Source organism: Drosophila simulans, chromosome 3R (assembly GCF_016746395.2).
Source record: "Drosophila simulans strain w501 chromosome 3R, Prin_Dsim_3.1, whole genome shotgun sequence".
NCBI classification, from domain to species: Eukaryota; Metazoa; Arthropoda; class Insecta; order Diptera; family Drosophilidae; genus Drosophila; species Drosophila simulans.
The window spans coordinates 23,877,087-23,894,253 of record NC_052523.2 but is presented as its reverse complement, the minus strand read 5'-3'; the positions used below and the strand labels follow the sequence as shown (position 1 = coordinate 23,894,253).

At 47.2% G+C, this 17,167-nt stretch overlaps 1 protein-coding gene and 1 long non-coding RNA gene across 2 annotated transcripts; one reads left to right on the top strand and one right to left on the bottom strand.

The window, feature by feature from the left end:
- Nucleotides 1-7,752: 7,752 nt before the first annotated feature.
- Nucleotides 7,753-12,804, top strand: LOC27208134. The gene is made up of 3 exons (XR_001600716.3): nucleotides 7,753-7,893; nucleotides 7,950-8,243; nucleotides 12,459-12,804. It is a non-coding gene; the product is annotated as an uncharacterized LOC27208134 (long non-coding RNA).
- Nucleotides 12,805-13,164: 360 nt separating this feature from the next.
- On the bottom strand, nucleotides 13,165-17,002 carry LOC6729878 (RNA exonuclease 1 homolog). The gene is made up of 6 exons (XM_016177684.2): nucleotides 16,728-17,002; nucleotides 15,251-16,669; nucleotides 14,682-15,192; nucleotides 13,830-14,423; nucleotides 13,513-13,772; nucleotides 13,165-13,435 (listed from the first exon to the last, which is right to left on the bottom strand). The coding sequence occupies exons 1-6, from the start codon at nucleotides 16,834-16,836 to the stop codon at nucleotides 13,356-13,358; spliced, it is 2,973 nt and encodes a 990-aa protein (XP_016036641.1). The 5' UTR covers nucleotides 16,837-17,002; the 3' UTR covers nucleotides 13,165-13,355.
- Nucleotides 17,003-17,167: the final 165 nt, after the last annotated feature.

Below are 17,167 nucleotides of genomic sequence, written 5' to 3'. Positions count from 1 at the left end.
ATGTCAGCGGCAGGACTGCCACATGTAAATATTTATGCAGCCCGCCGCTGTTGCACATAGCGCATTTTATTGCCGAGCTACCAGAGAGAGTTGGCATAATTTGCATGTAAACGCGCCATTTTTCTTGAGGTCGCCCACCGCAGCCCGGCGTTTAATTATTTTGTTTGCCTGCTCCGCTTCCCTCCACTGCACTCCACTCCACTCCACTCGCCTCGCTATTTATGCAAATGCAAATGTTTTCACATCAATTTCCAAGACTGCGGCCCTCATTAAGCCGGCTGTCCTGTCCTGCGATGTCCTGTTTTCCCCCTTTACCCCCTTCCCCATTCTTTTCAATTCCATTCCGATCCGATCCATCCCATTTGATGGCATAACGCCCCCGCCCGCTTGAATACAACGATTATAATTGAGTTCCGCCAAGTGTTTTGCCGCTCAATTGATTGCGCATACGCAGCGTGGTACAATATTTACGCAATGCCAATTTTTTGTTTTTCCCGCGGTTGATTTTGCCGTTGTTTTTCCCCCGCTTGCCAACACATTGGTGTGGCATAAATTACGCAATTGATTCGTGCGTGGGCCCAGCAGTGGCCTTAATCAAATTAACCAGTACAGATGTAAATTAACTTTTCATATCAATTGCAATTCAATTAATTAGCATGAAACGCAGTCCTCCAATCTCGGCTCTAGGGGAACCGGAATCAGGATCTGCTGGCCTTAAAGTGCCACGGCCATGGCAAAGTCATTAAGCCCGCCTGTCTGACTCTCACAATTTTTATAGCACGCACTGATCTTAAAAAATCCAAAAAAAAAACGAAAATAAAAGGAAGAAGAATGGTGGCGCGAGGAAAACCTGCGAAACACCTTGCGACGTGCGGGCAGTGAGACGTAAATTACAATTAATTACATTTTAATGACGCTTGTTTAATTCAGCGTTTACAATTACATACACAATTATGGTGCCGGGTAGAAAATGGGCGTTAAGATGCAGGACACTCGCTCATTACCCCACTCGCACCACTGCACTTGGATGGCTGCCATTTTTATGCACTTGCCGCCATTGAATTTAACAAATTTCGCCCGCTTTCTCTTGGAGCCTTGGACTCGTGGTCTCTTGGACACGCAGCCATATTAACGACTCGGGAAATATTTTCACCAACTGACCCCCAACCACCTTACCAGTACCAGTACCATTACCATTGCCGGAGCCAGCTCTTTCATTCGTTCTCAGCGTAATTAACTCGGACCGGCACTTTAATTAAAGTGCTCGCAGAACAATCAAAGGGAATTTAAACAGGGAGCCACACGAATAAATGACAAACCGAAAGGCGAGCGAACCGGCGAAGGAATGAGCCATTCAGCGATCCGGCAGCGAACAATTTCCCTGAAATATAAGCACATTAATTCACCGTGGCCTCCGGGGGAAGTATAGAGCAGATGGAGGTCGGGCGAAATCAGACAACAGGCAAATTAAGGTGCGAATCCATAAACACACAAGTGCGAAGCTATAAAATGCCGGCATTCGGCGAACTGCGCTATGGTGTCTGCTTGCCAATGGGGCGTATGCGTAATGCAGCACCAGCTGATAGCGGCTGCCGGTCCTCCGGTCCTCCGATTCACCGCCCCATCTCCTGACGCCGTGTGAATTGTGGCCATTGTGGCAGTGGCAATACACTGAAATAATTAATTGGTATGATTAAGTAACGGCTTGTATTGTATTAATGCGATGACAACAAGGGGGAATGTGTGGCAATCTTAAAGACTTTAAAACGAAAGATTTACTTTTATACAGATCTCTGGCTTAGTGACTCCTGGCAATTATGTTTCAGTGTACGCTTCAAAGGAACGGCAACAATGAATGGAGCGCCGGGAAGGGGAAACAATAAATACGCTTCAACTATTTGGCAATGGCGGCTGGCAAGTTTAAAATGAATTCAACAAGAGCAAGATGATGTTGTGGAGGCCACAGCGAGCAGACATTAAATTGCAATTTATGCCAATGAGTTCTTAATGTACAGCGGCGGCAGCAGAGCAATTGGTTCCCCCTAATGGCCGCCAACTCGCTTGTAATTTATTTGCAAATTATTATTAAAAGTTTGCCCTGACTTCTGCTGCCACAACTGCTGTGTGGCCCCGCTCGACCCACAATTCCGGGACAGTTCCTAAATGATTCGCACTTAGTTTGCTGTCAGCCACAAAGGCACAACCGCAGCAATGGAGGCCATAAATCACAGAGAAGGCGGCTGAGTACTGTACTGACCTTCACACTCGTCCTGTTTACTGCCTATACACGGAATTCCCATATTACCACACTCGCAATTAGTTGCCAATTAGTTGGCTCTGGGACCCCTAATCCTTGTCCTCAAGTAAGTGCAGGTTTGGCTGTGGGCGGCACACGATATGTGGGCGCTGATAGCTGACATCGTGCTTATTCAATTAAACGCTCGGCAGCAGCTCAATTTCAAAATCACATTTATCAAGCCATTAGTGTTGAATAATCGCACATTCAAATCGCGGCGAATGATGGCTGCACAGTAAGAAATTATATCATAATATTATCCTATAATGGGGGCTATCAATACTAGACAAAATTCTCAACGAGTTTTTGCTAGCGACTCCTTTGGGAAGGTCCTTGCCAGCTTATTCACCAACCTGTACTTTTCTGCGGTGTAGGGAAATCGAAATTGAGGTAGGTGGTTAGCTCACAAGACACTCGCATTAAAAGCAGTTGCCGCTTTGCTGATAACAAAATTTGCCTACCATTATAAGCAGGCTTGCATTGCCATTGACAATCCCGCTGGCTGAGACACAGACTGAGGATGGCCCGAAGGATGCGAATGCGGATGCGGACGTGGATGTGGTTGTGGCTCTGTTAGTGGCAGCGGAGCACATAGATGAGGAGCTCAAGCACCGACGAGTGCACTCGAGGCGCGCAGACGGGCGAAGGCAGCAGAATAACCCAATAAGGTGGCACGAGATGGGGACAACGAGTGCGAGGCGCTCCACAAAAACCAATTGTTGGCCCGGCCATAATGCACGGCAGCAATCGCATTAGAAATAGTTGGGAAATCAAAAAGATTATCAGACCGGGAAGAGAAGAGCCGTGGAAGGAAAGAAGACTGGCTGGCTGGTTGGTTTGCCGGCAAGAAGAATGGAAAATGAGGTCCCATCCAGGCCACAATGGCGTGTGCCGCACAATGGAAGTCAATTTAAAGTGGTGCGAAATCCCTGGAATTTAAATTATATTTCCTACCTATGCCGTAATGCATATATTCTTAATAGATTACTCTTGGTGAGCTTAGAAAAAGTACTGACCACTCCGCATGTGCCAAATTTAAGTTAAATAGCGAAATAGTTTTAAAAAGATTGAAACGGACTAGGTAGGCGTTGGGTAAATAGTTAAAATTGTATGTACTAAGCCCCTTAATGATTACACAAAATAATTAAACAATTAAAAAAAGAACTGCCGAATCAGTCTCTGTGGTGTTAAGCCTTAATTGTCCTGCGAAATCGGATCTACGGCAATTGAACTAATGCCCAAAACAAATAATTGAACCGCTCGAAGTTCCATTCAAATCTGATTGGGAACTTTTCAGCGTAAAATTGCATTCGCTGCCATTGTGCGGCCGCAGATTCGTGGAGCCACCAACGTTTGCCACCGACCGCCATTATGATAAATGCGCTCGGAATCAAATGATGCTGAAAAGTATGCTATGGTTTATAAGGCAGGCAGACAGCCGCCGCATCCGAAGGATGTGCCCTGACCCATTCGATTGCCTGGCTGTGGCTGCGGCGGCGACTGGCCCTGGCTGCCACAGCCACTGCCACTGCCACTTCCATTGCCACAACGAATTAGCGCCGTAAATCGGATTTAAATCGTAAAATTCCCCCAGCCAGCAAGTCGCTTTACATGCAGCATGCAGCCGGCAGGAGCAAGGAGAATAAGTGCAAGAAAGAACGATGACAGGACGAAGTCAGAGACCGAGATATAGTCGTAGATGGGAGCTGGGGAAGGCCCAAAGATTTTGATCCTATCAAGTAAATTGCATTTGGCAGTTTGCGAAAAACTTTTCGCCGCCCCGCTCGCCATAATTTCAGTCAAATCCCCGCCGATCTGGGAAAACAATGAATCAGACAGTGCCGGAAATCCAAGGAGGCGAGGGTAATGAAAGTCAACGGCATCGAGTTGGCCATCGCACGGCTCATTTGGCCGGGAAGATGACGTGACATCGATATCCATGCGATGTGTTCGGTAATTAGGTCGATTGCCAAAGCCCATTAAAGTTTACGACATGTCTTAGTGAATCAGCAAGCACTTGAGCCGCAAGTGCTGCTCTAAACTTCCAATTCAATCGAACAAGAGTTTATTGGCCTTAAAGCAAACATCAAATGCAGTGTCCAGGTACTTTAATTTTATTCCATTTTATTTAACTATTATTGGAGTAGATCAACACAATTAATACATTATTATTATTAGCTTATGTCGCATGAAAGGTCATTTTTCAATTTCAATTTTCTTAGATTTCTAATAATTTTTCCCCTTGTGAGTCCAGGACTCTTTGGTGGCTCTGCTGATTCAAAACTGGCCTTAACTGGCTGCTGCTTCTGCTGCTGCAGTTTCCAATCGATTGCGCCATGTTCGCACTTCATACGATAATGTTGAAGTTTTGCAATTTGCGGCAGTGGAAAGTTGGTCTTTGTGCCTGGACGCTGCTACCTCAAGATTTATAGAATATTTTTTCTTCGCTGCCGTTCGTCGGTTCGCCGGCAAAGTTCTCTCTTTTTTTGTGTTTTTTATGCTTTTTTTTGACTTTGGCAAGATTTATGCGGCAAAGTCGCCAGGAGTTGTGGAGTGTGCTTGCGCATGTTTCGATAATTTGCGTGATTTTTGCATTTATCCGGCCCAGAAACGAGCAGCGCGAGTGCATGTGAAAGTGGATTTGGATGGCAGTGGCACGGGAGTGTGGAGGATGGGGCATCATTAAAACTTGCTGCCACTACAAATGTGGGCCAGACCCACACTCCGCCCCACCCCCACGCCGTGCCGCACAGCTGTACACATTTTAAATAATTTTATAATGATTCCGTATTTATTTCAGCTGGCAATTAAAACTGGCTTGCCGCATAAAATATTTACTTGCAATTAGAGCAGCAGCCAAAGCCACTCAAGTGCAGCTCAGCCGCGCCTTCGCGGATGCTCAGCGGATTACGGAGGAGGTGATGAAGTGGGTGGCGACATTAGGGGGCGATGGGGGACGACGAGCATTGGATGATTGGAGGACGGGTGTCCGAGGGCCGAGGGCCGAGGGTCGAGGGTCGCCATGACAGACACTAATTATGGATTCTGCAATTTGCGACGTGCAGCTAACCGCAAGACATGGCAGCGACACAGGAAGGATGTGCCACAGGACACACCTCACTGCCATTCGCGCTGCCATTTTGCGGTTCTTCGAAGGGGATTGGCCGCACCATCCCCGCCGCGTCTTGGTCACGGCAAGCCGCTGGAATGAAAAGTTTGCCGGGCTGCACGTAGGGAAAAACAAATAAATATTAGCTAGTCATCAAGGCGAGCTTTAATTGGGGCGTACTAAGGAGTACTAACTATTCATCTGCTTCCAAAATGAGAACAGCTAGAGGTTTCACTTTTGCGCTCTAAGCCGAATAGGTAGGAATCCAGAAGATTCACTATGTATCTATTAACTTTTAAGCTATCACATTAGTGCAGTTGAATCCGATAACCCAGTAAATGGTATTTCGTTCAGTGCATTTGTGTGGACAAGGACAGCGATATGTTGCAATCGCCCGCCATTTATAAGAAAGTTCAGCGGCTGCCTGCTGGTAATAAGCAAATTGAGATGACAAAGTTTATTGTTGATTTTGTGTGGCCGCACACTCGCGAGTCCATGCTCGGTCTCTCTCTCTCTCTCACGCCCGCAGCAGCCATCTCTCTCTGCTGCTCCGCTGGGGACTGGGCCCCTAAATGAGTTATTTAAGTAGCACTCGCGCCCCAGTTTAAATGCGCTCGTAATTTGCCTTTGTGCCATCAAAGTTTCCTCCGCATGTGTGTACATGTGGCATAGAAACACACACTCGCACACTCGTGTGAGTGTAAGCTATTAATGCGCCTCCTTAGGAGAAACACCCAGCCACCCACTGATATTAAGCCCACAGAATGTGGAGTGTACAAAATGTGCGGCGCACTTGTGAGCTGCCTTCATTTCGGCCTCCGTGCTTCTGGGTCTCTGCGCATGTATTTTACTTCGCTAAGTACGTGATTTGATTAGCGCCCAAAAATCCTATTCCTATTCCGCTTTCCAGCCCAAATCCGGAGCAGCTAAGCCGGAGAAACATGAGCGTTCAAATCCGCCGTGGATATTAACCCTTGGTTGCACATAACTGCGGGTGTCCATTTCATTTCAATTCGTATATAAGAAGTAGCAAAATTCAAAAAAAAATTCATAGTAACATAATATATCCTGAGACCACAATTCATATATATAAACTAGAACAATACATAGTTCTAATTAACTTTTGATAAAACTGACTAACTATTTTACAAACCCTCTTTATATTTATTAATTGAAAGCAATCAAGAAACAGTTTACTTATTTGCATACCGTTCAAATAGCTCATTTAAAAAATATAATAAAATTATTAACCATGTAAATACTTCTGACAAAAGCCACCCAATACTCTTTGTTCTCACTTGAAAATGAAATAAAATTAGCGCTTTGTCTAGCAGCGAGGGGTTAAATGAAAATCCTTTGTGAAGTGCTGGCGGAAATCGCCTGTTGATGCTGCAAATTATAGCGGGCAATTTCTCATTTCATTTTTCACTCGGTCAGTGCCCGATATATAACCCGATGTCCGGTGTCCTTTGTCCTTAGTCCGATGTCCGATGCTATAGCTCTTCAGTGCAGTGGAATGTCAACAGCTGAATACGTGAGCAAACATAGAAATGGCTGCCATTGACATAACACACACGCACACACACACACGTGCAGTGGGAGTCCTGGGAAGAAGTAAACGAGACATTAATGCTATTACGCTTGCGTGTGTGTGGGTGAGTGTCGCTTGTGTAAAAAGCAACTAATGAAAACGGAAATAAAAACCGCTCGAGGAATGCTGATGACTCTCCAAGGATGGTATTTAATATGCGTAAATGTGTGCGAGCGAACGGGAGAGTGTGTTGCTCCGCTCCTCCGAATTGTGTGTGAAAGTCTCGTGTGGGCAGGCGCTTCACCTCCGGCTGCAGCTCCTGGTGCTGCTCATGGAGGCCATGCCAACCCATTTCGCACGCGCACCCAAGCACTTAGCATCAATTTGGTGGCTCGTCCATAAGACTCGGCAGTCTGGAGTGGGGGCAGGCGGGCGAACTCGCCGCAGACAACTAAGTAAAAGCATAAGTAAGGCACATAAATCAAAAATTCAGTGCCGCCTCGCATTGCTGCCTGTCAGTGTGGCACGCACAAATACTTACTCACTCAGTCCTGGCCAGCAGCAATCCAGCTCCTGCCACCTCTGAACCTCCTGAACCCCCTCATATTCCGCTCGTCCTGCGGAATTCCTGGCCAGCGAAGCCCTAGTCCAGCCCTTGGGCAGAGCAATTACCAGACAAGTACAGAGGTAAGCCCACGGCAAGTCCAAGTCCAAGACGAACACAATCGAAAACCCAGCTAGCGTGAAATATTAAGGCACAAGCGGAATAAGTGCACTGCCAGAAATGCAAACAAACACATGTTATGACTTAATATTCAGTGGATCATTGGCCACATCGATAAACAAACTGCACTCCAAATGCTTGTGTGCTGAAGAGATAAACACACAAGTGTGTGTTATTATAATAAAGTTTGTCATAAATGAAGTGCCTTTATTAAGCCCAAACAAACTCATTAGGTTTGTATACTAAATAAATAGCAAAACAGAAGTAAACTTCCTTTTTCTCAGTGCAGCTAAGACCTCTTCCCTTCACACCTGCCATTATCCTGCAAAGGACTTTGACTCGGACGGCGCTATCCAATGGGCCAGGAGGACAGGACAGGGCAGGCCAGAAAAGGAGGACCGCTCCTTGGCATCTGGCGGAGACGGCACCTGCGGAATGCCGCCGACGCTCGCTGGAATCTCTGTGAAAAATATTTCTATGCACTGCTCCAGTCTTGGCCAGCTCCTTGTGGATCCTTTCCCCCACGTCATGGCCATAACTCTGCCAATGCGGGGAGATATATAAATTTGCTGTGGCCAGACAGGTGTGTAATTTATTGATTATTCCGCTAGATATGCCACGCCCCACACACACACACACAGGGACGCACACATACTGGCTTACAGCCGAACTCCCACTCACTTGTTTAGACATTTTGTCATCTTCAATTTGTGTCTGTCACTCCGGGCCTCCTTCCTGGCGGCACTGAATCGCTCGGGGGGATCTGGGTGTATGTGCGGTGCATTTCCGAAAGTGGATTACAAGCTGAAGGCACTTGTAATCGCTGTGTTAAGCCAGGAGGAGATGTGGGCAGGATTGGATGCTATTGAACCGAGCGGAAGTGGCAGTGGCGGCAGTAGTGGTGGAAGTGGAAGTGGATGTGGAAGTTCCTGGCCTCGAGTTGGCACTGGATGACTGGCTGGCTGGCTGGGTGGCTTGGCATCTTCATTTATTTGCCCGGCTCCGGCAGGCGGCGTTTATTGAGTTTTAATTGGATAAGTTATAGATGCTCATGTTGCATAAATTCCGCAAGCTCCTTTGTTTTGACACCACCAATCCAAAGGGCCTGGCGCAGCTGCAGATCCCTGGCTGCTGGGCAAAATTGTGCGGTCGTGCGTCAAGTGCTGGCGAACGTGCAGCTCATTTACCTGACCAGCGACGCTCGAGAGGATGGGGCCACCAGCTTCAGCACACCAACGACCAATGTCATCGCCACGTCAGCGCAATCATTGAAAGTTGGCCCGGAATCTGGCTTAATTAATGCCAACTAAGAAAAGCGTTTGCCGAGCTCATTTTCATTATATAAACGCAGCCACTTTGATTTCCATATAGCGAGCAGCGAGGAGCAGCAACAACAATACAGCAATAAATACACAAAAGCTGCGAAAAACAAAAGCGGCGAAAAGGGAAAACAATGGAAAACATTTTACTGGCTTGTCGCTGTCTTTATTGCCGCCTAATCGCAATGGACCGCGCCGAAGTTGTTCTTTTTCCAGGCTGCACTAAGGCGGCATCATCAGTCATGCTACTTCATTATTATCGCTGACACTGCCACCCATCTTGGTATGGTGTGCCATATACCGTATAGCATCCCCCAAAAGGACCCACCACCACCCGCTCCTTAAGCACCCACTTCCGCGCCCGCTTGTCGCTTATAATTCATTTCTATTGTGCCCCGGCCCTGAAAGTCCTTTTTGATCCAGCAGACTTATTTGTCTTGAGGAAACTCGCAGTAAAATTGCTTTTCCTACTACGCGCTCGCTTCCTGTTGCCGCTTGTTGCGCTCCGCTCTCGAGAGTCTGGAGCCGAAGCTGGAGCTGGAGCCGGAGCAGGAGCTGACGCAACTTTCCCACTGCCATTGTCTTGCCGGCTTTGTGCGGAGTCGAGGGTCCAAAGGATCGGTGTTAATAGACGTCTGGCTGCTGGACTCGCCTGCAACACGCAGCATCAGCAACAGAAAACAGCAGCAGAAGCAGCGTCAGCATCATCACACTGCTCGAAAAAGGTAGGTGGGTAGGTTCCATAAAAATGGTTACCATTACAACAATCATTTTTTAGTTTGAAAGTTATTTAAGTTTCCAGAAATATTAAATGAAGATTTTCCTATATTATTTTTGTAAGTTCAACCCCATTTATCTCAGTGCAGCAGCCTCGGCAACGGACGCTTCAAGTTGGCTCTTCATTTGTCGCTTTGTGCTTATTGTCATTGCGCCCGGCTTCATTTTCTTGTGATTAATGTCGTCATTAACTGCAATTAACTTTTTTAGTTGCCGGCCGCGACAAATCTTTGCCGTTTTTGCCTGAACTTTGGTCGCCAACTTGACTGGCATGTTGAGCAATGTCAATTTGAGTCCTCCTCGGCATCCTTCACTGGACGCCATCAGTCATGTATGCCAGCGTGGGCGAAAGTACGGGCGACAACTTAATAGTTTTTCCCCTAATTATTTGTCAAGCATTCTGCTAAAGGCCTGGGTCGACCTTCCAACCCACCACCTACCATTTACCCACCCATCACCCATCAGCGTTCCCAAAGTTGTTGGCCAAGAAAGCAGAAAAGAGGAAGCGCTAACGAATCTCACATGCACTCGGCAAATCATTGGGGAAATAGCTTTTGAATGGCGGCTTGAATGGGAATCCACACATGATCCAAGTTTGACCAGCTCCGAAAATAGAGAATATGCTACTAATTCCATATTCGAAGTAATGGTAATAGTGTAAAATCCATCAATCCATAAGTGACCTAAAAAATGCCTTAAAACTACAAATTACTACAGAGAAAGTTGAAAGCTACTTTAACTGTGATACAGTCAACCTTTGTCCCGATTCGCGAGCTCTACGCGCAAGTAATTCCGCTCCGGGCAAGTGCACGAAAATGTCCTGCTAAGTACGAAATAAAAGCGCTACGTGTGTGTCCTGGCGTGCACTTGCCATAACCATAAACTGGCCGACTTCCAGGGGTTCAGACTACGTATATACATATATATATTTATATGGCGAAACTACAACTGCGACCCCGATGAACTTATGTATTTACAACGTGGACGCACGCGTGCTCCACTTGTTCGCCGGCCTAGAATTATGCTACAAATTTTATAATTTCACACCTAGGGGAAGCGGAAGAGCAGCCTCCGCCTCCCCAAAAACGGAAATGGCTCGTAAAACAGCGGCAAACGGCATTGAGAAGTTTTGCCACGGCTTTTGTTGCTCCTCTGCCATCGCAGCCAGAAATTTCGCCATCGGATGGGTGGAGTTTTTGGTTATTTTTTTAGTGGCCTCCTCGAACACTCCACACACACTCAGCTGGGACTACGACTACTGGCTTGCATTTTTGTGTTTTAACTTTCTTACAATAAAGTGATGTTATCTTGCTGCCTGCCAGCTACTTTGCGGCTTAGGCAACAGGCATGTGGGCGGCTGGTCTGGTGGTGGCCTGGTGGGCGTGGCCAGGTTGGTGGGAGGCGGTTGACAGGATCTAGGGGAAATTACTCTGTGCTTTATCGTGCATATAAATCTATTTGCTCAGGTGTTTTTAGCTGCTAATATGTTTGTGATGACTTTATTTTGCGTTTACCGCCAGCTTTGCCTTCATCTGGCTTTTGGCCCACGGCATTGCTTTAGCCGGTTTTCTTTACTTTATTTATCCTTCGGTCCGCCCACGGTCGCATTTTTCTCTTAGCCCACCTTGTTTGGATTGGGCTGGGCGGCACCCCAAAAAGCTTAGCAGTTTTTTTTTGTTTGGCTCCAGAAAAGTTGTAAAAAGGTTTTTGGGCCAGGCCAGATGCGCTGCAGGCTTAGGAGCCGCACTCTCCCGAAACGCGAAACAATTCCAAGGTTCGTCGTAATATTTCTGCAAGCGGACAATGCGACCAATGCGGCCAATGCGGCGTATGCGCAATTTGCGTAAATACGTGACGCAGCCGGAGAAAATTAAAAGGGTCGGGGCATTAGGCTAAATGTTTAAAGCACTTAGCCAACGCATGCATGTTGTCATCAGGCGGAAATGAAATATTCATACTGGGCTGGGCCAATAGACGTGTGCTTAGGGCCACCAAAAGGCTCGGCAAGCTCTTAAGCCTTTTTTTAATGCCTTAACTACAACTAGACCAGGTTGTGCGACGACCCATCCTTCCGCCCATTTGAGCGCACACCACACGCACCACACTGATGTCGCCGCGACCACACAGCATTTGCTCAAGGGATTAACTCTAAAGATCTTAATGCCTCTATTTCGACGGTCTTAAGTAAACTTCCGACCAGGCCGGGCGCCCAACAACAATGTGTGACAAGTCAAGCAGGACCCAGCCATCTCCTCCTTTACAGGAGCAGGAGTAAGGAGTAAGCCCACTCCAGCGACTACCCCTTGGTTTTTGGCTTTTTATTTGTGTTTGTATTTGGCCCAGTGTTTGCTTTGCCCACTGGCTCCACTCATGTCGCCTTCTCCTGCTGCACGGAAAGTAAAAAGTACAGATAAAATAATTGTATTATTTAGTTAAATGCTTGTTAGAGAAATCTGGAATATTACATTTTGTTATATATTAAAATAATTATCTAATTATTATTATTATCTTTTCAAGGAACTTGCTTAGAACTTTTTTTTCCCAGTGCAGCTGTGATTCCAGCTCTACTGCTAAGCCTCAAGCAGCACTTCCGCATCCTGGTTTGTGTGTGCTCCTGCGGCCGTTGGGCCTGCTCCTCATACTGGGCCACATATGCACATTGTCATTGCCAAGTAGCACTAATATTATTTACTTTTCGTTAGGTTGTGTTGTGCCAGCTCAATAGATAAACACGTGTCGCCATCAGCCATTTCCCGCAAGGATTGGGGCTTGGGATCCCACTCAATGCCTATGGCACCTCCTTTCATTCGGTGAAGCTGCTGTCCGGGGGCAACAATTATGCCGAATTAAGTGCTGGAACTTTGGCTGCATTCTCAATAAGCCAAACTTTTACCGGAGCGCACAGAACGGAAAATTATAAAACGTTAAAATTGAAAAATCATGCGCCAGCGAGAAGCAACAAGAAGTTGAATATCCAGATGGTGCCCACGGCCAGCAGACGAGGCCGAGTATAATTGAAAAATATAAAGTATCGCCGCAATCTGATTAAAATTACATTTAAATAATAACAACAAAAACAAGGCGGCCAACTGGTGGGCGGGACGAGGGCAGCGGCGAATATTCTGTGATGTGCGTCAGGCACGAAACTTGCAATTACAGTTTGTAACGCGGTGGCAGGTAAAAAACTTTACAAAACTTTCCAATTGCTTTTCATTGAATTGTTATCGATAGTGAAGAGAATGGAAAAAACGCAAGGAAAAATGGGCAAGGCAAAAATAGAGAAAAATGGACAAATACACCACCTGGTTGAAGGCCCGGGGTAAGAAATTCTTGAAAGGACTCGCCAAATCCGTAGCATACTTTCCAGAGTTCTTTAAGTTCCATGTGCCACGCTTCAATCACTTTAAATTGGCATTTAAAGCAATCTTTACTTATTTTTCGCTGTCATCGCATTGTGATATATTAATACAGTTTGATTTTACATATATATATGGTTAGGTTTAGGGCTAAGGCTTTGATTTCTGATGGGCATGATATACATATTAACAGATGTACTTAATGCTTTTGAACTGAATGCTTACGATGGTGCGTAATGCAGCTCAACTGATTTTGTTGCGCAGATAGTACTTGATGAGCTGAATGCACACCTCGGCATCCTCGGCACTGTCGTGGCCAGCCTCTGTAGAGGAAAGAAATGTAATAATTACAATAAACTTCTTACGCCAAGCAAAAAAGTAAAAGACTAGACACACTCACCACTCTCCTGTATAATCCGCTTTAGGTTTTCGATGCACAGTGTCTTCAGAGCTCGCTTCTTTGGCGGTCCCATCTTGTGGGGAAACAGCACCGACGTGTCCACCACAACGTCGTGAATGAGTTTGAGTGCCTTCAGATCGCTCTCCAGGCTGTGGCCAACGAGCACGGTTTTGGCATGGAACATGGACATCAGCACCGCCTGAACGTCGCGTATGGTACGCGTCTCATTGGAGAGCATCGCCTCCGTGATGCCCGAGTAGCTGAAGTAAGAGCATTGCAGATTAATACGAAACAACCGAAATGCCACATTCACCCACGTCGTATTGTAGTCCACAATCTGGTTGTCCGGCTTGACCAGAGCATCGTAAACGCTGCGTCCATTTATGTCCACCACCGTAACGCGGGTTAACTCTATTCCGTGTGTGGTGTAGCACATCTCACAATCCAGTGCATATATGTCCTTCTTGGTGGGCACAAAGTCTTCACCCCGTTCGATCGTCTTCACGAAGCAGGTGAGCTTTTCCGGATCGTAATAGTCGCTGACATGGTAGTTGGCATAGGTGCAGCCCGGAGTGCCCGCCGGCTGCTGGCAGCAGCGATGCTGGTGGTCCGTGAATCCTCGTCGATATCCCGTGCTTTTCGGATGGTAGTTGCACATGTCATAGCCCTGGTGCTCGTATATGTCCAAGCTGAATACCTTGCCGCAGCGGGAACAGTAGCGCTCCTTCTCGTTGGGACGACGGTTGGGGCGGCAGGCGCGTATCACTGCGGATCCGCGCTTATCGCCCGGACGCGGATAACCGTTCTCCACCAGCTGCTCTTCCGTCAGGCGAAGATCGAAGACCATTTGGTAAGCTTTCTCAGGGTCTAAAGCATCGAAAGGTTCGCCGTTGCCCAAGGAGCTCAGTTTTCTGCAACAGATATATGTTAAATGTTTGTTAGGGTAAAGATATTAAAAACTTTTTATATGCAATTGAGATGTTAGAAATACGTGCAAATGTCATAAAAGTTAACATTCATGACTTCCAGGAAGAAATGTGAAGTCATAAGGAGAAATTATGTTTATGTTTATGTTTATGCTTGTGGCTAGTGGCAGTATTTACAATTAAGCGAATTTCATCTTATAATGTGCATACAGACAATAACTATAGTTTAGTATACAAACCCACCCCTTTTTCTCTACGCTCCAGGATGTGGTGAGCGCCCGCTTGCCGCCCAGCATCATCTCGTGCGACACCGTCTTGCAGGCCACGCTCGGCTTGTTTCCCGCCTCTAAGGCCTCCTTGCGGAGCTTGTTAATCGCCAGCATGCAGCTGTTCTTGTAGATGGCGGGCGTGTTGCACTTCTTGAAGACGGCCAACTCCTCCACCTGGGCGCGCTCCCAGGCATCTGGCAGCTGCGGATAGATGACGGTGCAGTGCCTTACCATCATCTCATAATACTGAATGCGCACGTTATAAGATATCTTGGAGCTGCTGGGATCTAGGACGGTTGGCTTCTCTGCGTTGGACACAGGAGCCGCTTTGTCTAGCGCAGCAGAGGGCTTGTGAGCCACACGGCCGGCGCCCTTGAAGGATTGTGCAGGCGTAAAGGCTGGCTTCTTCTCGGCCTGCAGCTCCTCGATCTTTTTTTTCGCCCGAGCGATGGCCACAATGTTGGCCACAGGTGCTATGCTGCGAGCTGGTAAACAAATTTATATGAATTTGAATTATTATATATTCCAATGTGGTATGCTCACCTGAACGCACTGGTGGGGTCAGAGCACTTCGCGAAATAAGGGGCGTCAGGTTGGAGTTGACCTTGGCCTGACGGAGCTCCTCCTGCGCTTGGCGCACCCGCTCCTGTGCCTGACGTATCTGCTCCGCTGAGGCTTCGGCTTTCAGCTTCTCCTGGCGCCGCAGCTCCGCTCGGCGGTTGAAGATCGCCTGCATGGCATTACGGACGTGATTGGGTTTGTGCATCGCCACCGAAGGAGCCAAATGTGGCTTGATCTTGTCAGCATTCTCGTGGGCCACCCGGCGCTTCTGCAGAGCCGCTGTGGCCGCCTCGGTGAAGGTATCAATGTCCGGAGAAGGAGCTTTGCGCTTGCGAGAACTCTCCGTATTGGCGTCTCCGCTTTCGTCCTTGTGCATCTGCGCAAATTTCTTTTCCATCTCGTCAAAAATCATTTCACACTGGCGTACAATTTCTCCTTCCGAGGTGTCTGCTTCAAAATCAAAGTCCATGTCATCCAGATCATCCATCGGTTCTGCCGTTGTCAGTGCAGCTGCTTCAGTCTCCTTATCCGCCTCCGTTTCGCTCTTCGAAGTGCTAGTGCTTTTGCTGGATGATGAACTCCTCTTAGATTTGGACTGTGAACTCGAGGAACTAGATTTGTGATGATGACTCTTCGAGGCGGATGATGAGGAACTGCTCTTGTGCCTGCTACTGGAACTTTTCTCGTCGCGGTGCTTATCGCTGCTGGATGACTTTTTGCTAGAAGACGAGCTAGATGATGAAGACTTGTGCTTAGAGGAACTTGAGCTCGACGTATTCCCCTCCTTGGAGCGCTCCTTGTCGCTGTGCGAGGACTTTCGCTTATCTCTTTCCTTTTTTTCCTTCTCTCTGTTTCTATCCTTGCTCTTATCTTTGTCTTTTTCACGTTCCCGGTCCCGATCCCGATCCCGGTCCCGATCCTTTTCCAGCTCTCTGATCTTCTTCTTTTCTATATCCTTTTCTCGCTCTTTGCTGGACTTTCGTTCCTTTTTGTGGCTATCCCTAGGATCCGTCAGTTGCTCATTCTCCTCGTCCTCCTTGTTTTCAGCCACCGTATCAATCTTCTCTTCTTCGTCGTTATTCTGGACTTGCTCCTCAATCTCCACCTGCATCTGCTCATCAATTTCCTTTTCGAGTACCGACTGCCAATCGTCATAATCTTCACCATTTGTAGCAGATGGCTGGCCGGGCACATATTTGGGAGCACTGTCCACGGACGCCTCCTGCTTCTTTTTCGCCGGCGATGCGTCAAGTGCCGGCTTCTCCGGGTGGTACTCCAGATTGGACTTCTTCCGGGGCGCACATAGCGTGATCTGGGGCAGTGGAAGGGAGAGCAGCTTGGGTGCCGGCGTGTACTTGGGCACGGAAGGAGGTTCCGCAGGTGGAGCGGCCTCCAATTCGTCTATAAACCGAAAGTGGATAGAATTTCTTGTGAAATTAACTGGGCATAATTCTCTCACCTTTGCGAGCATGCTTAAAGTGGCAAAAGGGACGCTTGCAGGACGCCGCATCCTGGCCGTCAAAGTAAGGGCACACGAAGCCCTTAAAGAGACCCGTGGATGGCAGCATTTCCACCTTTTGCTGGGATTAGAAATTTAATAAAGCCGCTTGAGAAAACAAGCGTCCCAAATTTCTTTCTATTCTTTCTGCCTGTCTCTTTCACTAATTTCAACAGATGTCAGCTGTTTCAGCTGCCGACGACGCTGCCAGATAGGCGGCAGCTTGGATTCTATGACTGGATTGAAATTAGTTTATTTTTCAGTTTTAAATAATTACAACAATTTGAATGCCTTACTCAATTAATAATTTTAATTAATATTCGCATATAAACGTTTCCAATGTACGTTTATGGCAGTTGATTGCATCAATCTGGAAGGATTATATCTTGCGGTACGATGTA

What these genes read in the sequence shown, in the direction of transcription:
- LOC6729878 (XM_016177684.2), bottom strand. Translation starts at nt 16,836, where the DNA reads ATGCTGCCATCCACGGGTCTCTTTAAGGGCTTCGTGTGCCCTTACTTT. An exon ending in TGGAGCGTAGAGAAAAAGGG is followed by an intron (nt 14,424 to 14,681) that starts GTGGGTTTGTAT and finishes TATCTGTTGCAG; the next exon opens with AAAACTGAGCTCCTTGGGCA. An exon ending in GCGGATTATACAGGAGAGTG is followed by an intron (nt 13,436 to 13,512) that starts GTGAGTGTGTCT and finishes TTTCCTCTACAG; the next exon opens with AGGCTGGCCACGACAGTGCC.